The sequence below is a fragment of the Bufo bufo genome, chromosome 3 (genome assembly GCF_905171765.1).
Source record: "Bufo bufo chromosome 3, aBufBuf1.1, whole genome shotgun sequence".
NCBI lineage: Eukaryota > Metazoa > Chordata > Amphibia > Anura > Bufonidae > Bufo > Bufo bufo.
Window position 1 is genome coordinate 94,070,871 of NC_053391.1, and position 23,975 is coordinate 94,094,845.

Genomic DNA, 23,975 nt, shown 5'->3' on the forward strand with positions numbered 1-23,975 from the left:
CCCAAAGTCACCATTTTGAGGTACCCTTTGCTCAGGGGGTATGGATTAATTAGCTGACTAGAGTGTGACACTTTGAGCCTAGAATATTGAACCTTTTCACAAAATTCTAATTTTAATCTGCATTAATACAATTACTTTTAATTTGCACTACTGAAATAAATGGACTTTTGCACGATATTAAAAAATTTTGAGTTTCACCTGTATTTAAAAAGATTTAAAAAAATATAAAAGTTTAAATCACCCCCCTTTCCGTATAATAAAAAAGAAATACCTACTGTAAATAACAAAAAATATAAACATAATGGGTATCACCGTGACAAAAAACACTTGTATTAAAATATAAAAACATTTTTCCAATACTGTGAATGGCGTAATGGAAAAAAGTGTCAAAATGGCAAATTTGACATTTTTTCATTGCTTCTCTAACCCAAAAAGTAATAAAATGTGATCGAAAAGTCACACACACACTCCAAAATGGTATCAATAAAAACTACAGATTGTCCTGCAAAGAAACAGCCCAGTAGATATAACTATAAAAAATGTATGGGGGTCAGAATATGTTGATGTAAAAAAAAAACATTTTTTTTTCAAAGTTTGCATTTATTTTTACACTATTTAGACATAAAAAAAACTATACATATGTGGTATTGTTGTAATCATACTGACCCAGAGAATGAAGGGCATGGGCCACTTTCGCCGCAAACAAAACACTGTGGGAACATAACCCATAAAACAGTGGAGGAATTGTGTTTTGTTTCCAATTCCACCCCATTTGGAATTTTTTACCGCTTCCCACTATATTGTATGCCATAATTAATGGTTGCCTCATATAGCTATGTGAACGTAACTATAAAAAAGTTATGGCTCTAGGAAGATGGGGAAGAAAAATAAAAAAGGCAAAAATGAAAAACCTCCGGTCTCCTTAGGGTAAAGGCAAATCTTCCTTACTATAGCACTATTTAGGAGTGGGGAGGGAAATTTATCTTGGTAGATTTAGTATTCTGTGGTCTATTACAGCTGCACATGGTGGAAACCCAGCTTTCCCAGGGTCCTGAAAGGCAATTATGGCACTATTTAGGAATAGAGACTGCAACTTATCTTAGTAGATTTAATATTCTGTAGTCTATTATAGCTTCACATGTAACCAGATCTATTTTGTACTACTACTAATAAGGGTGCATTCACACGACTGTATACATGGATCCGCAATGGGGCCGCAAAAGATGCGGACAGCACACCGTGTGCTGTCCGCATCCGTTGTTCCGTTCCACGGCCCCGCAAAAAATATAGAGCATGTCCTATTCTTGTCCGTGCTTGCGGACAAGACTGGGCATTCTCTATATAGCGCCGGCCATGTGCGGTCTGCAAAATGCAGAACGCACACGGCCAGTATCCGTGTTTTGAGGACCGCAAAACACTTACGGTCATGTGAATGCACCCTAGGAGATTCCTTCCAACAAAATGGCCACTCTCACGGTGTAGAAAAAGTTATCTACACTTAACCTAGCCCTGTCCTCTAACACTTCCTGGCTTACATGCACTAGCATGAGAGAGGGAAGAAGGAGGGGAAGAAGACATGGCTGCAGCCTGGGAGAACAACGCACTGCTTTTCTAATTAATTTTTCAGGGTCTGCAATTGTGATATCTGACAAAACAAGAGCAAATAACAAAGACACGTAAGAAGATTATGTTAGGTTTTGGTTATTCTTTTTTGTGTGTTTGGATTCTGGGTTTAGTGGCCCTTTAACCACTGCTGTTCAAGAGAAACTCACAAGGGAAGTTTTGCTGTGCTCACAACAGTTATCTGGCATTCACCATATATGAAATGACATTGTTTGCCCATTATAGGCAGATATTCAGCTCCGGCTTTCAGCTCTTAGAATGGGATATGAACTGAAAAGAATGGTAAAGAAGGACAAGGCGATGAGTCTTTGTATGGTGATGTATTGAGCCAGCTCTACATCCTTATCCTGTTATTACACACATCTTCTATGACAATTAAAGTGGTGTTTCCATGAATTCATCGTCTTCATCTTCCAACAGGATTACAGTGTGTTCTTTTTGGTTAGATGCGTCCACTTCATCAACAGATGTTATACTGGAGCAGACCGATTCTTCTTTTATGAAAGAAATAAAATCGAGGTAATTAGTAAATTACTTTATTTAGTCCACCAAAAAAATGCAACAGTAAAATTAAGACAAAAATCACATATTAAAACCTATTGTTTTCTCTGGTCAGTGGGGGATACCAGCTAGGATGGAGCGTACACTCATTACAAAGTATGTTATATGGGGCTCAATAGGGAAGCTTGTAAAAAAAGTTTATAAAGCACACATTTTTTAGGCCAAAAACACCACCGGCAGATGTTTGCTGAAAGCTGGTGCATTTTTTGTGGTCCATGGTACTTATTTCAGACTTTTCCCATAGACTTCTTTATAGGGAAAGAAATGCCTAAAACATGGCAAAAATGTGGCTGCAAAAAGCCACCAAAAGAAAGCTTATTACTGACCTATTCTTCTATCTTATGGTTTAGTAAGGAGTGGGACATGAGGTGCCTATTGGTCTGTAGTGTCAGAGAAATCTCAAAGCAACGCAAAAGAATAGCAGCCCAAATACCACCAATGAGATTTTTAACACCTACCAGATGTCCTCATTAAATTTCTCATAGGCTTAAAGGATTTTTCTCGTATTTAAGATTTTTAATCAAGTGCTCACAGCCTGCCCCCTGAAACGGAAGATTCGTACTTACCTGCTCCACGCTCCAGACCTCTGCGCTGCCTCTGCTGTCTCCATCTTCCCGGCCCCGCACTGTTGTCTTCCGGTTTTGCATGGACATGGTCACATGCACTGCTCCAGCCAGTGACTGGCTTCAGTGGTGATGTGGCCACAAGCAGCATGTCACCGTTGAAGCCAGTCATTGGCTGAGGCGGTGCATGAGACCATACCCATGCACCACCGGATGTAAACAGTGCCAGGACCGGAAGATGGAGACCGCAGGGGAAACACGGAGAACCAGAGCAGCGTTGAGCAGGTAAGTATTAGTCGTCTGTTTGAAGTGACTGGCTGTGGGCAGACTGAAGTTTTGTATAGCTCGTCTTACAAATATTAAATATGGTGCATAGTGTCCCCATTACTGATAGTTGATCATGTTCCAACCAGCGACATAACTACGCCAGACACAGTGTCACAATCACACTAGCTGACCAACCTTCTAGCTGTAAGAGTCCATCATTTTCATTTACACAGGTGACTTGACTGTGCCATTCAGTCCATTTAACTGTGTTAATTCTGAAAAAGACATAAAACAAAGTGAGCACATCCTATACCTATAATATGAAACAAATGGGCAGGGGCACCTCGCTAAAAAAGCAACAGCAAACATACAAAGCAACAGGCCTCTGCAAACACTGAGCACATGGATTATAAATGTTACTAATATATACTGTACACATAATTCACTATATAAAGGAATATGAGGTCTTAGAAAACATATTTAGAATCAAAATCATTTGTGCACCTCCACCACAATTCTGTGAATAATTTTATATATACAACACTGAAGACACTTTGATACAATGTAAAGTAGTCAGTGTACAGCTTGTATAACAGTGTATATTTGGTGTGTCCTCAAAATAACTCAACCCACAGCCATTAACCTCTAAACCGCTGGCAACAAAAGTGAGTGCACCCTTAAGTGAAATTGGCCAAATTGTGCCCAAAGCGTCAGTATTTTGTGTGGCCATCATTATTTTCCAGCACTGCCTTAAGGAATCCGCAGCGTGAATGAGAGCCAAGCTGCGCTCTGGACAGCAGAGACCCGGAGCATTAACATGATTGATAATGCCCAGTGCTTCTGTGTGATCTTTTTACTACAAAATCACGGTGACAGCTTTATCTCACTGTGATTTCGTAGTAAAAAGATCAATCATGTTAATGCTCCGGGTCTCTGCTGTCCAGCGCGCAGCTTGGCTCTCATTCACGCTGCGGATGACACGCACAGCATGTGAAAACAGCCCTAACTCTCTTGGGCATGGAGTTCACTAGAGCTTCACAGGTTGCCACTGGAATCCGTTTCCACTCCTCCATGATGACATTACCGAGCTGGTGAATGTTAGAGACCTTCCGTTTAAGGATGCCCCGCAGATGCTCAATAGGGTTTAGGTCTGGAGACATGTGCAACGTCCGTACATGTGGCTAGGGTCCTTTTAAGATATGATAAATGTAATTTTTCGTGACGCCAGTTGCATTTCAGCAACGAGGGACTAAGTCCCCCTATGTAGAAGGTGATGATGGAACCCAGGTGTAGGAATGCCAGAGTGGTGTAAGGGTTGCCTATAATATCCCTTTAGGTGTTATGGCTGTGCACTTGTCACGGTGCTCCAACCTGGATATCCGGGAACCCCATGCGTTGCCGGACGAAGCAGAGCAAATTGGGTGAATACGTGGTGGAGAGGATGATGAAAGAAATTGAGTCCAGACTTTGTACGAAGTTCAACTGCAGCTTTACTTTGCATAAATGTTTCTTCAAGCGGTTTACAGACTTGGTCTTGGTTTCCAGCAAGCTTTAGCATGAAAATGGTAGGCAAACCCTCTCGGCTCTGCTATGCTGACAGGATTAAATAGCAACTTTTCCTTTTGCTTTCTGCTGCAACTTCTCTCTTTGTCTGACTCTATGGCAAGGCACAGGGCAACTTCTTCCTGGCTAATGAGACTTCTAGAAGTGGTCTCTCTGCTCCAGCAGAACTGAAGGTATTCTGGCTGGTGTGGGCAACACACATCCAGGAGGGACGCAGCACTGCACACCCGCTTCCTTAGCAGGGGGTCAGCTAGAACTAACTCACTGGAACTAACTGGTCCCCACCCTTCCTGCAGGATATGGGACTCCCCCACTCCTCCACAGGGGGGGGGGTTACAATTGACTGAAAGGTTCAATGCTATTCTACATACTGCTCTGCCATATTCGCTGCCACCTGCTGGTGAACCAGGCATATTACATTTGAACATAAACAGATGCATAACAGGAAATGCACAATATATGGGACCTGGAATAAATGTATAAAATTACATTGAGATTGCATACCCACATAGAAACAGGGCGTAGGTGTGGTAATGCCACTCAGGGCATTACACATGCTTGGCCAGTCCAGCGGTCACTGTACTATAGCCCCGCCCCACCGCTCCGGTATTCTAATATAAAATGTATTATTGAATTAAAAGTTATTAAACATGCCCCCCTCACTCCTAATAGTACCGTATATCCTAATTTCTTCTGTATAATGCCGGCAGACAGGCCGGGCGGGCGGCAGCGTAACTCCCTGATGTCACGTGCCTGCGCCGCCTCCTTTATGAATGAAGCAGGCGGCGCAGGCAAGTGACGTCAGTGAGTGACGCGCCGGCCGCCCGGCCCGCCTGCCGGCATTATACAGAAGCAATTAGGACATACGGTATGTAACGGATCACCTGGCACCCCAACTGAGTACCTCCGTTTACGGATGCGCCTAGCGTTTCCTGAGGCTTCCAAGCACTCTGGCAGACACCACAATCACCAAACCGTAGAAGCCTTTAAATCCACTTCAAGCATATGAATGCTGTAGGCAGTTGAATAGGAAACCATACGAATAGGTTTTCACTCCTAGCAGTCAAACTGGGACAGCATGCAATAAATCCTCCCCCAAGAATGAGACGACACTTCACCTTGAGGGTTAAAACAGGAACTCTACTTTATTTAGACACAGCATACTACTTTAAACCCAACAGCCTCATTTACATACAATAGGGCACCTAGGACTATGGTACAAGGAAGGGTGGGGGCCAGACAATAGCACGAGCTGATGGGAGATTGAGAAGGGACAGAACAGCTGGTTTAAACTGGTGTCCCTGCGACAACACATTGCTGGAGAAACAATGGGACAGGAAAAAGGGGAAGGAGAAGAGGCACAGAACAGCCTTGCCTGTAACATAGCAAACTTTACAGCCAGGGCAAGATATATACAGTCCACAACACACAGCAATACAAAATACCACATGCCCAAATTGCATTCCACGTACAAATTCACCAGGGGCCATAGTCAGTAGGTAGGAGGCGGGTACCTAGGCCTCTCCAATGCCCAGTGGCGAGGCGGGTTCCGCCACATTTCTCCCCTTTCCCATTGAGACTATCCAGACCTCCAGGCGGTCTGGGGCTCTGATAGTCAGCCGGCTTTTCTCAAAGGGTGTAGTTGTCCCTATGGCCCCCTGCCGCTTGTGCCCAGTTGTAGATCCATGGCTTTGGGGGAAGGTAACCAGGGTGCCCTCTCCCCTGGTGGAACAAAGCTGGTGCTGGGGGGAAGGGGTAACAGGCTCCTCTCTCTGCGACACCCTCCCTTGTTGTAGGGGAAAACAGACTGCCTCTCCTTCCAATACATTGTCCTGTTGTTGTGGACCAGGACAGACTGTCCATATCCCCAGTGGTGCAGGTACAGAGACTATGGTCCCATCTGCACTGTTGTGGGGCTTACTGTCTCCCCTTGGTGTGCTAGGCTGCCGCTGGGGAGAGGGGGTAACAAGCTCCTCTCCCTTACACACTTTCAGCCGCTGGGGAGAGGGGGTACAAGCCAGCCCTGTAACAAGGGGGTCGGTGGAGCAGAGGCTAGCGGCGCTCTGCCCGGATGCCAGCTCTTCTGCTGGAGGGACTGGAGTACAGTCCTGCTGGGTAGTAAGGGGACAAGTAGGGCAGAGGCCAGCGGCGCTCTGCCCAGATGCCAGCTCTTCTGCTGGGAGGGGGCCAGAGGGGGCTAAGGACCCCTCTACTGAACCCAGTACCTGGTTTGGAGTTGGCTGTGGAGGGGAGGGGTTGCTTACCTCCTCCTCCTGGTACTGCTGCTGTTGGGGAGAGAGACCGGCTGTCTCCCCTCCCTGTAAAGCACTCTGCCGCTGGGAAGGAAGGACGACACACTTCTCTCCCTGTATTACCCCCATCTGGAGTTGGAGATCTGGGCCGGCTGCCCAGTATCTCTGTAGGGCCGGTAGAGAGATCTCGGTCCCATCTCCACCTGCCATCTGTGGGTCTTCCCAGGACCAGTCGATAAGGTCCTTCATTTCTGGGGCTGGTTGGGGAATAGGAGGTACCGAATGCAGGTCTCCTGATGAAGGGTTTAGTTGTTGGGGAGGGGGAACGAAACTCAATGCTCCCAATGGTGTACAGTCCATAAGCCCCATCAGGTTAGAGACAGGCGGTGTCACTTGATCATATAAGTCCGCATAATTCTGTTCGATCTCCCACTGCTCTGGTGGTACTTGCAGGGTATAGGGTGACTGACTGGAGCTGACCAGGTGCTGGTAATCCTGCTCCAGTTCCCATTCCTGGACAGCCAGTTCAATCAGGTCTGGCCTTAGGTCTTCGGCCATAGGGAGATCCAGCACGGCCAACCTGTAGTCAAATATGTCCCAAAGCCGTGACTCTGCCGCACTCCCAAATTCCGGTTCTGCAAAGGCCCCCCATAATAAGCCAGGGCCATTATAATCCTTGCCCTCGGGTTTGTCAAATTTGGCCATTCCGGGAACCTGCTGAACCGCGTACCAACGTAGCGCTTGGTATGCATCATCGAGACCCAGTTCCCTCCATGCCAGTGAATTAAGTTGCCTCACCAATTCCTCCTGGGCCTGTTCTCCCAGCATAGGTATCCGTAGGGCCACTCTGGCTTGTAACCGCTGCTCCTTGCTGGGAAGACGCTCACCTCGCCAACGCTGGACACCTTCTAGGGTTTCTTCCCACATCTCTTGTCGGGCGCTCTCTCTGCAGTCCAACCTGGTTGCCTCTCCTATTGGCTTGACCAGTGGTGCCAAGAGGTTCTGTAACCTCCGGTTACATTCCTTTTCTACCTCTAGCGTCGTCCAGGGACTCGCTGGTTCTATGCCGCTCCATAATAATTCCTGTGTCTCCAGGGTGTTGTTCCTCTCACACCAGGACGCCATCCCACTGCTTGCCACCAATGTAACGGATCACCTGGCACCCCGACTGAGTACCTCCGTTTACGGATGCGCCTAGCGTTTCCTGAGGCTTCCAAGCACTCTGGCAGACACCACAATCACCAAACCGAAGAAGCCTTTAAATCCTCTTCAAGCATATGAATGCTGTAGGCAGTTGAATAGGAAACCATACGAATAGGTTTTCACTCCTAGCAGTCAAACTGGGACAGCATGCAATAAATCCTCCCCCAAGAATGAGACGACACTTCACCTTGAGGGTTAAAACAGGAACTCTACTTTATTTAGACACAGCATACTACTTTAAACCCAACAGCCTCATTTACATACAATAGGGCACCTAGGACTATGGTACAAGGAAGGGTGGGGGCCAGACAATAGCACGAGCTGATGGGAGATTGAGAAGGGACAGAACAGCTGGTTTAAACTGGTGTCCCTGCGACAACACATTGCTGGAGAAACAATGGGACAGGAAAAAGGGGGAGGAGAAGAGGCACAGAACAGCCATGCCTGTAACATAGCAAACTTTACAGCCAGGGCAAGATATATACAGTCCACAACACACAGCAATACAAAATACCACATGCCCAAATTGCATTCCACGTACAAATTCACCAGGGGCCATAGTCAGTAGGTAGGAGGCGGGTACCTAGGCCTCTCCAATGCCCAGTGGCGAGGCGGGTTCCGCCACACGGTACTATTAGGAGTGAGGGGGGCATGTTTAATAACTTTTGATTCAATAATACATTTTATATTTGTATACTGGGGCGGCGCACGGAATCTGTGGATGGCACAGTTAAGGGGTGGGGGGGTCTGTGGATGGCACTGTTATGGGCTGGGGGGGGTCTGTGGATGGCACATATATAACAGTGCCATCCACAGATCCCCCCCCTGTAACAGTGCCATCCACAGATCCCCCCCTGTAACAGTGCCAGCCACAGATCCCCCCCTGTAACAGTGTCCGTCATCCACAGATCCCCCCATAAGTGTCCGTCATCCACAGATCCCCCCATAAGTGTCCGTCACCCACAGATCCCCCCATAAGTGTCCGTCATCCACAGATCCCCCCATAAGTGTCCGTCATCCACAGATCCCCCCATAAGTGTCTGTCATCCACAGATCCCCCCATAAGTGTCCGTCATCCACAGATCCCCCCATAAGTGTCCGTCATCCATAGATCCCCCCATAAGTGTCCGTCATCCACAGATCCCCCCATAAGTGTCCGTCATCCACAGATCCCCCCATAACAGTGTCCATCATCCACAGATCCTCCCATAACAGTGTCCGTCATCCACAGATCCCCCCCATAACAGTGTCCGTCATCCACAGACCACCATTAGTTCCAAACCCACCAAAAGCACACCTTTTGGTTAAAAAATTTTTTTTTCTAATTTTCCTCCCCAAAAACCTAGGTGCGTCTTATGGGCCGGTGCGTCTTATAGGGCGAAAAATACGGTAACCTGTGATAACCCCCTCCAGCCGTGCTAAACAAACGTTCGAACAATACACTGGCTGCAGGGCAGGCCAGCACCTCCAAGGGGTAAAGGGCAAGCTCAGGCCATGTGCCCAAAAGTTGAAGGGGGCAGACCCATCAGTCAGTACGTGTAGGCGTGTGCACACACACTGCACCACCATGTCGCACGTCCCCCTGATGTTCACGATCCAATTGGATATCTTCTCTATCAACTTTCGATGTTCTTTTCTGCGCCTACCATGTTGATCACGGTTAGCGGTGAATCAGAGTTCCGCGCCGGAGAGGGAGCATGAGAAATGGATACCACATCCAAGAGAGGCTAATAGTTTGAAATTAAATGTGATCGAGCGGAAAAGTGGGACAAATTATTAAAGAGCAAATGTGGGACAAGTCAAAGTTTAAGCATTGAATGAAAGGAGAGGGGGCGAGTCATTTTTTAAATTTAATTCCCTGTTAACTATGCAGAGCAGGGGTTTAATCACGGCAAAAATGGTCAAATGTCACCCAAGAATGTAACAGGCAAATTAGTGAAATGTTTTTACCTGTCTACTAGGTATAGCAGGGGTATATCACAGCCAAAAATTTGGTGAATTTCACCCGAACTTGTAACAGACAAATTAGTGAAAGATTTTTAACTGTCTAATAGGTATAGCAGGGGTATATCACAGCCCAAAATTTGTGAATTTCACCTGAGAATGTAACAGACAAATTAGTGAAATTTGCTTACCTGTCAACTAGGTAGAGCAGGGGTAAATCATACCCAAAAATTGGTGAATTTTACCCGAATATGTAACAGACAAATTAGTGAAATGTTACCTGTCTACTAGGTATAGCAGTGGTATATCACACCCAAAAATTGGTTAATTTCACACGAATATGTAACAGACAAATTAATGAATTTTTTTTACCTGTCTACTAGGTATGACATAAAATAAAATACGTACAAATTTTAAAAAAAATCTTGTTTTAGGAGGTGGAGGTCCATATGGAGTAGGAGTTTGAGGAGGCGGCGGACATAGCGGTGTAGGTAGAAGCGGCGGTGGAGGAGGACGAGGTAGCCAACACTATTTTTTGGTTTAAATTTTTTTTTTTTTTATTAGGGTACACTCCAAAAGAGTCGGAAATATCCAAAATACAACAATGAGCAATTGCGCTGTAGTATAACAATGGCTGGGTAAGGCCGGTATACACGTCTATTCTGCACAAGGTACGGACAAGTCCTGTGGGATCCATGCCTGGTTAATTTTAATGAACGTGAGCTTGTCCACATTGGCTGTGGACAGGCGGCTGCGCTTGTCTGTGATAACGCCCCCTGCCGTGCTAAGCACACTTTCAGACAATACACTGGCTGCAGGGCAGGCCAGCACCTCCAAGGCGTAAAGGGCAAACTCAGGCCATGTGCCCATTTTGGAGACCCAGAAGTTCAAGGGGGCAGACCCATCATTCAGTATGTGCACACATACTGCTCCACCATGTTGCTGAAATGTTGCCTCCTGCTAAGACGTTCCATATCAGCTGGTGGTGCTGGTTGTTGTGGCATGCTGACAAAGCTTTTCCACATTTCGGCCATGCTAACCCTGCCTTCTGAGGTGCTGGTGGTGCCCCAGCTGCGTTGGTGACCTCTTCCTCCTTCTTTGCCTTCGCCTTGTGCTTCCATTGTGCACCTGCTGTCAGGTGGGAATGCCACCAGCAGCGCATCTACCAGCGTGCGCTTGTACTCGCGCATCTTACGATCACGCTCCAGGGATGGAATTAAGGACGGTACGTTGTCCTTTTAACGGTGACCCAGTAGAGTGGCCACCCAGTAATCAGCACAAGTTAGAATGTGGGCAACTCGGCGGTCGAGCGGAGACACTGCACTGCAACAAGCTGTCCTCTGTGGGAGGTGTATCGTCTGTGTCCTCTGTATCTCTGTATCCACCCAGCCACGCACCAGTGATGGCCATGAGCTGGTTTGGGTGCCACCCTGCTGTGAACACGGTTCCTCCTCCTCCTCCACCTCGTCATCCTCCAGAACTGTGCCCTGGCTGGACAATTGTGTACCTGGCGTTTGTGGGTGCAGGAACCCACCCTCGGAGCCACTTGTGAATGACTGGCCGGAAACCCTATGAAATGATCCCTCTTCCTCCTCCTCCTGTGCCACATCCTCTTCTTTTCAAGGAGGCATAGAAGTGGGATAGTAACGCTGAGAATGGCGTTATCGGCACTGGCCATGTTGGTGGAGTACTCAAAACAGCGCAAAAAGGAACACAGGTCTTGCATGGAGGCCCAGTCATTGGTGGTGAAGTGGTGCTGTTCCGCAAAGCGACTCACCTGTGCGTGCTGCAGCTGAAACTCCACTATCGCCTGCTGCTGCTTGCACAGTCTGGCCAGCATGTGCAAGGTGGAGTTCCATCTTGTGGGCACGTCGCATATGAGGCGGTGAGCTGTAAGGCCGAAGTTACGCTGCAGCGCTGACAGGTGAGCAGCAGCAGGGTGAGAACGCCCAAAGCGCGCACAGACGGCCCGCACTTTATGCAGCAGCTCTGACATATCGGGGTAATTTTTAAGGAACCTCTGCACCACCAAATTCATCACATGCGCCAGGCAAGGGATGTGCGTCAAACCGGCTAGTCCCAGAGCTGCTACGTGATTTCGCCCATTATCGCACACCACCAGGCTGGGCTTGAGGCTCACTGGCACCAACCACTCATCGGTCTGTTGTTCAAGGCCCGTCCACAGCTCCTGCGCGGTGTGGGGTTTGCCCCCCAAACAGATAAGTTTTAAAACTTCCTGCTGTCGTTTACCCCTGGCTGTGCTGAAGTTGGTGATAAAGGTGTTACGCTGACTGGATGAGGAGCCGGTAGAGGATGAGGAAGCGGAGTAGGAGGAGAAAGCAACAGGAGGCAAACTGAAGCGCCCTGCAATCCTCGGTGGTGGAAGGACATGCGCCAAACTGCTATCCTGCATTTACCCAGTGTGCTGTTAGGGAGATATAACGTCCCTGACCGTGCTTACTGGTCCACGTATCCGTAGTTAGGTGGACCTTGCCACAGATGGCGTTGCACAGTGCACACCTGATTTTGTCCCCCACTTGGTTGTGCAGGGAAGGGATGGCACGCCTGGAAAAGTAGTGGCTGCTGGGCACAACATACTGTAGGACAGCCACCGCCATAAGGCTTTTAAAACTCTCCATCTCCACCACACGGAATGACAGCATTTCAAAGGCCAGTAATTTTGAAATGCTGGCATTCAGGGCCAGGGATCACAGGTCGGTAGGGGGGTACTTCCTCTTCCGCTCCAGTGTTTGGGAGATGGAATGCTGAACACTTCCGTGGGACATTGTGGAGATGCTTGGTGACCCAGGTGGTGGTGTTGCTGGCAGATCCTCTGTTTGCGGGTTGGCAGTTGCCACTGTCACTCCAGAGGTGGATGAAGAGGCCGAGACTGCAGTAAAAGAGGAAGCAGGAGGAGCCAGAGACCTTTCTTTGTTTTTGAGGTGTCTACTCCACTGCAGCTCGTGCTTTGCCTGGTCATGCAGGTTGTGCTTAGGGTGAGAACGTTTATGCCTCGCTTCAGGCTCTGATTGCACAGCGTGCAAACCACTCGTGCCTTGTCATCAGCACATTGTCTGAAGAACTGCCACGCCAGGGAACTCCTTGGAGTTGGCTTTGGTGTGCTTGGTCCCTTGCTGCGGTGGGCAGTAGCAGGCGTACTGTCTAGGGGACGGCCGCTCTGGTTTTGCACCCTGCTCCCTCTTCTGCTGTGCTGGTGGCTCTGTGTGACCACCGCCTCTTCTTCCGAACTACACAGGTCACTCGCATGACCTTGATTCCATGTGGGGTTGAGGACCTCATCGTCCTCCACATCATCTTCCACCCAGTCTTCAGCCCTGCTCTCCATGTCAGTCTGCATACTTTCGAAAGCCATAGCAGTTCGCACCTGTGTTTCGTCATTAACCGAGACGTGCTGCGGTGGTCCTCCCATGCATTCATCTTGGAATATAAGTGGTTGGGCATCGGTGCACTCAATCTCTTCCACTTCTGGGTCAGGGCTAGGTGGATGGCCCTGGGAAACCCTGCTAGCAGAGTCATCAAAAAGCAGAAGAGACTGCTGCATGACTTGGGGCTCAGACTGCTTGGCTGATTTGCAAGGGTGAAAGATGGACATCGGCTGCAGGTGCCAACTCTGACCTTTAGCAGGAGACTGGGTGGGAAACAATATGGAACTGGAGGCACTGTCAGCAATGAAATCTACTATCGCCTGTACTTGTTCTGGCCTCACCATTCGTAGAGCCGCATTAGGCCCGACCAAATAACGCTGAAGGTTCTGTCGCCTACTCGATACCTGAGGAAGGTGTTTCACTTGTGCGTGTAGCTGGCACAGATCTACCACATCCTCTCCCTGCAACATGAGCTCCACCAGCAGCAACACGACCGGGCCCACATCCCTTATTTGACGCTCTCCTCATATTTTTCAAATTTAGGATCTTGCCCAAAATGGATGTTTTTTTTTAAATAACTTCAGCGCATCCAGCACCAGTTCTATGTGTAAGACAGCTTCCTAAAATAGACTTAGAAAATGATAAATGAGATGGGCCTGCTGCCTGTCCCCTCCCCACCCACACCAATCTCCCTGAGGGGGGAGAAGTCGCAGATTGCGGAGCAAAGGACCTTTGCGCCACAATCTGTGCCAGAAATAGGCCTAATTTAGGTATATTTCTGTTCAATAAATGATCCCCATTGTTTTTTTTTATCATTGCATGTTAAACCCCTTTAACCGTATAACCGTATGTCAAAATTATATTACCGTACATTTCCATCTCTTTCTATTACCTTAAACATAATCTGATATCATTTTCAGAGAATTTGCACGTCTCTCCAACCTTAAACATTTCTCTAAAATAAGTTGTCATTCTTGTTTCAAATTCCAATATAGTTCTTGCTCTCTGGAAAAAGAGAAAATTACAATGACTGCTTAGACCCAGAAATGTGCTGCCTAGTGTTCGGCAAGCATCGCTATGCTCAAGCGCGATGCTCGAGTCAGTGTATTTAAATCTAATTTAGACTCTATTTCTGAAAAGCTTCTGGTGGGATTTGAACTCACAACCTTCTACATTACAGCCCAGAAGGTTAACCACTACACTATACAGCTGCATGGCCAGTTACAAAAAAAATAAAAATGAGACTTCAGCTGTATAGGAATACTTGCTGTATAAGTATTCCTGTACAGCAGAAGTCTCATATTTATTATTTTGTTTTAAGTAACTGGCCAGGCAGCTGTATAGTGTAGTGGTTAACATTCTGGGCTATAATGTAGAAGGTTGTGAGTTCGAATCCTATCAGAAACTTTTCAGAAATGAAGGCTAGATTTAATTTAAACATATATATATATATAGATATAGATATATAGATATATATACAAAAAAGGGCAGTACTCCAGAAAAATATTTCAAATATTTGGAGCTTGAGAAAGGCTCTATGGCTGAGCTGAAACGTCGCTGTACCACTGGGTGAATAAAAGGTTTTTCTTTTAAATATTTTTCTGGAGTGCTGCCCTTTTTCGTTTTTATGTGTGGCTAATTGCTCATTCCCATTGGGCTTTGCACCCGTGCACCTTCGATATTTGCGTCTGTGCTGCAATTTTTTCTTTACATATATATATATATATACAGTAGGATGCTAAAGGTTGGGCAACCTTTTTAATCGTCATGATTTTCCTGCATAAATCGTTGGTTGTTACAATAAAAAATGTCAGTTAAATATATCATATAGGAGACACACACAGTGATTTGAGAAGTGAAATGAAGTTTATTGGATTTACAGAAAGTGTGCTATAATTGTTTAAACCAAATTAGGCAGGTGCATAAATTTGGGCACGGTTGTCATTTTATTGATTCCAAAACCTTTAGAACTAATTATTGGAACTCAAATTGGCTTGGTAAGCTCAGTGACCCCTGACCTACATACACAGGTGAATCCAATTATGAGAAAGAGTATTTAAGGCGGTCAATTGTAAGTTTCCCTCCTCTTTTAATTTTCTCTGAAGAGTAGCAACATGGGGGTCTCAAAACAACTCTCAAATGACCTGAAGACAAAGATTGTTCACCATCATGGTTTAGGGGGAAGGATACAGAAAGCTGTCTCAGAGAAACTTTTCAGAAATAGAGGCTAAATTAGATTTAAATACACTGTGGTGTTCCCAAGCACTGATTCCATATATGGACATAGCTATATATGGAGTCAGAGCAGGGACTCCTAACCCAAACTAGAGTCCTGCCCTCTTCAGAGCAGGGGGTGCCTGGTTTAATGCTCAGGTTCTCCCATTGACTTCCATTGTGCTCTGTAGAGCACCTGAGCATCGGGAAGTGTTTCTACTGGAGCACACGAGCACTTTGGTGATCGACCAACACTACTGCTGCCACTTCACCTCCCAAACACAGCCATTCTCAAGCTCAATGTGACAGAAACTAGACTGAAGAATAACTTGCCCAGCCACATAATTTCTGGAGAATTCAAAGATTGGTGTAAAATGGCAGTTTTTGAGAAATCTCCCACATAATGTTCAAAAGTTCGGGTACAGCCACATGGTCAGGTTTCCTGACGCAGTTTTAGATGTCAAAACCAGGAGTGAATTAAAAAAAGAGAAGTCACATCTGTATACTTTCATTTATACTTTCTCTCTTTTTATGATTCATCCCTGATTTTGACTTCCAAAACTAAATGCAAGAACTTGGCCGTGCAGCGGACACCATGGCCGGCGGGTCTCTGCTGCTTCAAACACATGCGGCTAATGACCGTGATCGGCAATAAAGCTGATTGCGATAATTACAGCCTTTAGATGCCGTCATCAAGTGTGATCACGGCATCTAAATCTTGAAAAACATTACTGGCATCCCCAAGCGGCCAATGGGGATGCTGGCAATTGATTCAAATACGCTGGGTCTCTCTGTATACTAGGAAAATCCTCTGGTGGGCCCCTGATCCAGGATGGGCTCCTAGTACCCCACTTTTTGCCCAATTTGCACATGGTACAGTTTACAGACGGCACTACATACAGGTAATCAGTTTCCTCTCAACCTTCATATAAAAAACTGGGTAGATTATTTAACAAACTACACAGTTTATTATAGATGAGGCTGAGATGACTTCTAGGTACAGACACATGGTCTCCAGGACAGAAAAGTCTGAGGCACAGGCTAAGCAGCAGGCTAATACTGAAAATAAAGGAGTTTGGTGCAGTTTTAGGGATTTGTAAATAGGGGTCTGATGATATTTGCCTGTAGCTGTAGAGTGGGCCCACAGAAAGAATTGCATTGGTGGGCTCTAGGCACCACAATCCGACGCTGTTGTATACGCACCTGAAGCCTCCAGATGTGCTCACTTTCCTTAGAAATTTTTTCCACAGTTTCACTCATTAATGCAATTAACATATTGAGGAGAAGCACGAATGTTAAGATGACATAAACTATCAGAAGAAGCAGAAACAGGGTGGGATATTTTGAGTCCTGCTGCGTCACCAAGTCTCCTAATCCTATGGTAAGGCTGAACAGTTCCACAATAGCTGTTCTGAAGCTGTTATAAGAACTGCACTCGGCCCCCTCCATGCAGTGTTCAATGAGTGACGCAAGAGCTGTGGAAAGTAAGACAAAGGGGGTCATTTATTATTAGATATATGCCAATTTTTTACGTACACCTGTTGCAGTGCGGAATCTGCCACTTTTACCCGCTCACGCCAGGTCTAAAAAGGGGGAGTGGCGTGGGTGTGCCGACAGACCCATCTCATTTAACATATTCTACACCTTTTTTAGGCGTAGAAAAATTATCTAAATTTAGGCCGGCGGTGGATGTGCTTAAGTTATGTAGAGGCTGGCGCCTCTACATAACGTAGGCACATGATGCGCCAGGGCAAGGGGTGTTCAGATCAGTGCCTAAAATGCCGGTCTAACTAACTGAACCCAAAAAGTATTATTTTGCATGTACTAGCAATTTGCCCCACCAACTTGTTATCCTACAGAACATGGGGCAGATGACGTAACACATAACTGAACTATCTGCTTAAATACAGAAGGTTATTTGCTGAGTTACTACTTTTTAATTTTAGATTTGCTGGAGCAATATGAGGACTAGTTGGTTAAAAAAGTGTAGATAATTTTTCTATTCTAAATTTATATGAATACTGTAGCTGTATAAATGTACAGTATAATTAACAACATCATCTGATGAATACAGAAAAGTGTGTGACTACGTCGCTGAATCCCTGGCCGAGCCACACAATCAAATTAGCCATTTAACCCGACTATCTGAACTAACACACTCATTTTATGTATAGAAAATACATAAATCTGCTTACCTACACCAAATCCAAGTAGGAAGAGAACATATACGAATAAAAACTTCAAGACATCATTCAATATGATCTGGAAAATAAATATATGTTGTTTCATAAGCACAGATCTATTTTTCCTCAGGGCTGCCCCCAGTGCTTCTTACTCCCCGATCTTCTGTAATAGGTAGATAGGACAGTTTTCAGAGAGCACTTCGGGGACAATTTATTTATTTTTTTACGATTACATTTTAATAATTTTCGGCTAAAAATCATTTTATCAATTGGTCTTTATTAAAAATATTCAGCCGTTCTGTCACAAAGGTTAACTGTTTTTCTAGCTGTGTGAATTGTACTTTTACTTTGTGCCGGTCATCTAATGACCCTTATCTTGTTACTAAAAGGTCATAAACACTTATTTAAGCCACTTTCCTACAAGTTAGATAAGAATTGAGCTATAATGAGTGTTTAGGAGGTCAGAGATCAGAGATAAATACAAAAAGCCTAAATGGCTAATTACCAACTTGATCAGAGATAACGAGCAGTCAGCTGAGCTGCCTGACGGAACAGAGTGAAAACAGACAGCAGGCTACTAGAGAATCTCAAGGCTTTACAGAGAAAAGGGCTCAACATTTTTAATAAAGACTAATTGAAAAAAATATTTTAGCTCAAATGTGTACAATGCAATAATAAAAAAATGCCCTCAAGCTCTTCATACACATGGTAAATGGTAGCCAAACCTGGTGAGATCCTGTGTATACAAGACAGCCAGAAAGTGCATTGATAAGCACAAGGATCAGACATGTTAGAATTAACATAATCCTTTGTTCCTCCAGCATATAATCTCTGCCAGAGGCCAGGGGAATTGTGGATGCTCTAAACTGCAGCAGGAGTTATTAATCAAATGGTGGACGTGCAATGAGCATGGCTTGGCACAAGTCTGATTTAAACAGAGATTTATATCTCACATTGTGTTAAAGGGGTTATCCAGGAATCTCATATTGATGGCCTATCCTCAGGATAGGAGAATAGAATGATAAGCAGCACTACAACTCCCCACATGGGAAAAAATGCCATTAAGAAGGGTGATGATGCTCGCAGATAGGGATCCTGGCCATGGGTCCCAGCATGAAATAGATATATAAAAAAATCCGCAGCACTCTTCCATTGGTGAAAAAATGCGGTCTTTAAATGAACCAGCAGCAAAATAAAGCAACGTTTCGACCGTCTCTGGAGACGTCCATTCTTATGCCGTATGCAGGGTCGGTCTTTACCTCCAAGCAAATGCTTGGGGCCCCAGAGATGAAGGGGCCCCCTGCTGGCCTGAATGATTGGCTGAAAAAATTCTACGTGCAACTAAACCAGGGGTGAACATAGTACTAATGCAGCCAAGGTGTGGGGACCTTTCTAGCTGCAGAGCAGTAGCAGAAGTTCACTACTGTACTACTGACAGTGGGGCTTAAAGGGCCAAAGGGGGCAGAGTTTAGTGGTTCGACGGGGCCACAAGACATAACTTTGCTTGGGTCCCCAGAAATGCCAAATCCGCCCTGCTGTATGCACTAGGGTGAGGATTTCCATTTAACTCTGTGAGACATTTACCGGTATGTTAAGAGATTTTTGTAAGAGGAAAACAAGCTGAAATCCACTTTGAAACATTACAGTGTGAACATACCTTTATGGCTAACATAGCAGAAAGTGAGTTCAGACTTTCTAATGTCACACTATGGAGTATGTTACAATTCTTCCACATTGTACATCACAATTGCTGTAAGACGCACTCTGAAGTTACACTTGGCATTGAATAATCAGGATTGATATCTACCCTCTGAATCATAACACTGTAGATACCCAGGGACTGAAATCCTCTTGTGTAGTACAACATGTTTGTCCACCCAACAGCCATGGCAATGACAACGAAGATCAGATATTCTTGCGCTCCATATGTATAAGTTAATGTCGATAGGATGACCAGGACGGCTTGTGTGAAGCTGGTGAATGAATGTCCATGCATTAAACGGGTGCACTGTTTCAAAAGTTCATGCATAAAAGTATATACAGTATAGGAAAAGGCATTAAATGGGGAAACTGTGCTAATCCTGTCTAACAAATAGTGTCAACTTAGACTAGACAGCCTAGTCTAAATTTATGCTGGATGATACAGTCCTGATCAAAAGTTTAAGACCACTTGAAAAATGGCAAAAAATCTACATTGTTGGATCTTAACAAGGTTCAAAGTAGAGCTTCAACATGCAACAAGAAGAAATGAGAGTGAGACAAAACATTTTTTGAGCATTCAATTAATTGAAAATAACGATTAAACTGAAACAGGCTGTTTTTCAGCTGATCAAAATATTATGACCACATGCCTTTAAAAGGCCAAATCTGTGCAAAGATGTGGATTCATTGTCATTTTCTGTCAGGTAGTCACACGTTGTGATGGAAAAGGCAAAAAAACTCTCCCCTTTTGAACGTGGTCGGGTTGTTGAACTGCATAAGCAGGGTCTCTCACAGCGCACCATTGCTGCTGAGGTGGGACGCAGTAAGACAGTCATTTGGAATTTCTTAAATGATCCTGAGGGTTATGGAACAAAAAAGTCAAGTGGAAGACCCAACAAAAATTTAATCAGCACTGAGCCGGAGGATCCAATTGGCTGTCCGTCAAGACACTGGACGATCCTCGACCCAAATTAAGGCTCTTACTGGTGCTGACTGCAGCCCCATAACCATCAGACGGCATCTGAGACTGAAGGGCTTCAAAAACAAAAAAGTCTTCAAAGACCTTGTCTCCTTGAACGCCACAGAACTGCTCGTTTGGACTTTGCAAGAGAGCACCAAACATGGGACATTCAAAGGTGGAAGAAAGTTTTATTCTCTGATGAGAAAAAATTTAACCTTGATGGTCCTGATGGTTTCCAACGTTACTGGCATGACAAGCAGATCCCACCTGAGATGTTCTCTACGCGCCACAGTGGAGGGGGCGCCATAATGGTCTGGGGTGCTTTTTCCTTCAGTGGAACAAAGGAGCTTCAGGAAGTGCAGGGGCGTCAAACGGCCGCTGGCTATGTCCAGATGTTGCAGAGAGCATTCCTCATGACTGAGGGCCCTCGTCTGTGTGGTAACGACTGGGTTTTTCAACAGGACAACGCTACAGTACACAATGCCCGCAGGACAAGGGACTTCATCCAGGAGAATAACATCACTCTTTTGACCCATCCTGCGTGTTCCCCTGATCTAAATCCAATTTAGAACCTTTGGGGATGGATGGCAAGGGAAGTTTACAAAAATGGACAACAGTTCCAGACAGTAGATGCCTTCGTGCGGCCATCTTCACCACTTGGAGAAATGTTCCCACTCACCTCATGGAAACGCTTGCATCAAGCATGCCGAAACGAATTTTGGAAGTGATAAACAATATCGGCAGAGCTACTCATTACTGAATTCATGTTTGGAAGTTGGATTTATGTTTTTTGGGGGGGTTTATTTTTTTTTTGAGGGTGTGGTCCTAAACTTTTGATCAGCTGAAAAACAGCCTGTTTCAGTTTATTCGTTGTTTTCATTAAATTGAATGCTCAAAAAATGTTTTGTCTCACTCCCATTTCTTCTTGTTGCATGTTGAAGCTCTACTTGGAACCTTGTTAAGATCCAGCCATGCTAAATATGATTTTTTGCAATTTTTCAAGTGGTCTTAAGCTTTTGATCAGGACTGTATATGTGCAGCAGTATTTGTATACCAAAAATTTGGTCAGAGATTGGCTCCTCTTAAACCATGCCCCTTTCTCATGAATCCACACCCCTTTACAGACGATGCACTGTGTATTATTCTTTTTGGCTTACTTCATTATTACTGTGGCCCAGATTTACTAATCCTATTAATGGTGTAAACTCACGGTGGATTTACACGGCCAGAGTAGCAGCCGATTATCGGGAGGGGAAGCGTTCCTTCCCGACAACTGGCTGCTCGTTCAGTGGGGGTGAAGCCCCATAAAAGTCCCGTAGAAGTGAATAGAGCAATAACCACACTTGCGTCATGTGCTCTCTTTCAATTTCGGGGCCCATTCTAGAGATAGGTGTGGGACCCATCCTATCTGACATTGTCTAGAAATACGCCATCAATATTTAAGATGAGACAATCCTATTAAGACCCAAAACAAGCCAATCACAAAGAGCTTAAAAGATTCTAAGAAATTGATGTAGACGCTTAAATGCACTAATAAAGACTTACAACAGAACGTGGAACCATGCATCAGACACTACTGTTTGTAGGTCAGAAGGCTTTATCCAGAAGATTGCCACACCCTAGAAAAAAAAAGTCACTTATATATGTAAAAGAGCATTTTAGGACTTCACAGAAATATGCCTTCTAAAAAGGTTCTGTTGACAGACCAGTATAATGGACCTTCATCAAATGGATCCCAATAACTCCTGAAGGCTCTCACTAGCTTAAAGGGGTTCTGCACTTTGTTTTAACTGATGATCTATCCTCTGGATAGATCATCAGCTTCTGATCGGAGGGGGTTCGACACCCGGGACCCCGCCGATCAGCTGTTTGAGAAGGCAGCGGCGCTCCAGCAGTGCCGCGGCCTTCTCACTGTTTACCGCCGGCCCAGTGACGTCACGACTAGTATCAACTAGCGTAGGCGGGGCTAAGCTCCATTTAAAGGGAACCTGTCACCAGGATTTTGTGTATAGAGCTGAGGACATGGGTTGCTAGCACATCCACAATACCCAGTCCCCATAGCTGTGTGCTTTTATTGTGTAAAAAAACCGATTTGATACATATGCAAATGAACATAAAAGAGTCATATCTTACTTGTGTGACCAGAGAAGAGTCATATTTTCAAGCTCTGACTCATCTCAGGTTAATTTGCATATGTATCAAATTGGTTTTTATACACAATAAAAGCACACAGAGCTATGGGGACTAGGTATTGCAGATGTGCTAGCGGCCATCTAGCAGCCCATGTCCTCAGCTCTATACCTAAAATCCTGGTGACAGGTTCCCTTTAAGTGAACAGAGCTTAGCCCCGCCCACGCTAGTTGATACTAGTCGTGACGTCACTCGGCCTGTGGTAAACAGTGGGAAGGCCGCGGTGCTGCTGGAGCGCCGCTGCCTTCTCAAACAGAGGATAGATCATTAGTTAAAACAAAGTGCAGAACCCTTTTAAGTCTGGGTTTGTCAATTTATTCTTTGTTGAAGTATTTTTGACTTGTGCCACAGATCATACTAGTTACCATACGCTGGGAAAATATTGCGAGAAATCCATTATTCCCCCTATGTCAGTTTTTGGCATAGAAAAGTCTCATATCCATGGAATTGGCGACTTTTCAATGCCATTGTGACATTTCTAGTTGCAATTGCCATTTTTTGCCTCTCTTGACAATTTTATGAAAAGGAGGCGTATGTGGATGGGGCCATCATTCATCATTATTTATGCCATAAATTGGCGTAAGTAACGATTGAAATCTACAGCAGCGCAGGCACAGGCACACAGCTCCTCCAGCAGCAAAGTTCCCATCGAGACCGACGCAGAAGACGACGGTCTTGATGAATCAGGGTCATCGTGTTTGTATACAGTACACTACATCATGGAAAAGTGGCGCCATTTATTATCAAATCTCATTGTATGATTGCTTTATATCAGAAATGCATGAGAAGCAAACAACAGAGGGTGGTGGATAAGATAATAGATGAGAAACTGATGCAAACTGAAACTGATACCAGACCACATATTTAAGTTTTTTTATGCAGATTTGAAGCCAAGACAAGGAGTGGTTTCAAAAAAGTCGTATCTGTCCGTAATACTTTCTTCTCCTTTTATGGTCCTCTCCTGATTTTGGCGTCAAAAACTACATTAAAAAACCTGAACATGTGGCAGCACCCTCGCTCTGTGGGTTCCCTAGTTGATCTCGGTGGTCAGCTGTTATGTGTTCGGGGGCCGCAGTATAAATGGCAGACAAGAATTGTACCTCATGAACAATTAAGAACGTGGAACAGATTATGATAAACACATGTCCAATAAGTTTAAAGACTCCAGTTGTAGTAGATAAGTTCAGACCCTGCAATAAGAAAAACATGGTAGTTATGAGTAGTGGGTAAACTATACCATTAATGGAAATTGCATCATTGGAAAAGAAAGAAAATATGTGACACATGCATAGCTTATGTGACAGAAGATCGGAGAGACCACTATATAATAAAATGTTTATTGGCACTTTTATTATTTACTTATA

At 45.1% G+C, this 23,975-nt stretch overlaps 1 protein-coding gene across 4 annotated transcripts in view; it reads right to left on the bottom strand.

Moving 5' to 3' along the window:
* Positions 1 to 1,337: 1,337 nt before the first annotated feature.
* Positions 1,338 to 23,975, bottom strand: part of LOC120994630 (transient receptor potential cation channel subfamily V member 3-like) — a 103,611-nt gene continuing 80,973 nt past the window's right edge. For 3 of the 4 annotated variants that reach the window (XM_040423334.1, XM_040423337.1, XM_040423336.1), the window contains 8 exons: positions 23,712 to 23,801; positions 21,967 to 22,040; positions 19,567 to 19,732; positions 17,772 to 17,838; positions 16,780 to 17,051; positions 14,255 to 14,367; positions 3,210 to 3,289; positions 1,338 to 2,117 (listed from right to left, as the gene is read on the bottom strand). In XM_040423334.1, the coding sequence (XP_040279268.1) occupies positions 1,999 to 2,117; positions 3,210 to 3,289; positions 14,255 to 14,367; positions 16,780 to 17,051; positions 17,772 to 17,838; positions 19,567 to 19,732; positions 21,967 to 22,040; positions 23,712 to 23,801 (981 nt within the window). In that variant the 3' untranslated portion in view covers positions 1,338 to 1,998. The remainder of the gene's footprint in view (positions 2,118 to 3,209; positions 3,290 to 14,254; positions 14,368 to 16,779; positions 17,052 to 17,771; positions 17,839 to 19,566; positions 19,733 to 21,966; positions 22,041 to 23,711; positions 23,802 to 23,975) is intronic. The other variant, XM_040423335.1, reaches the window with a different exon arrangement.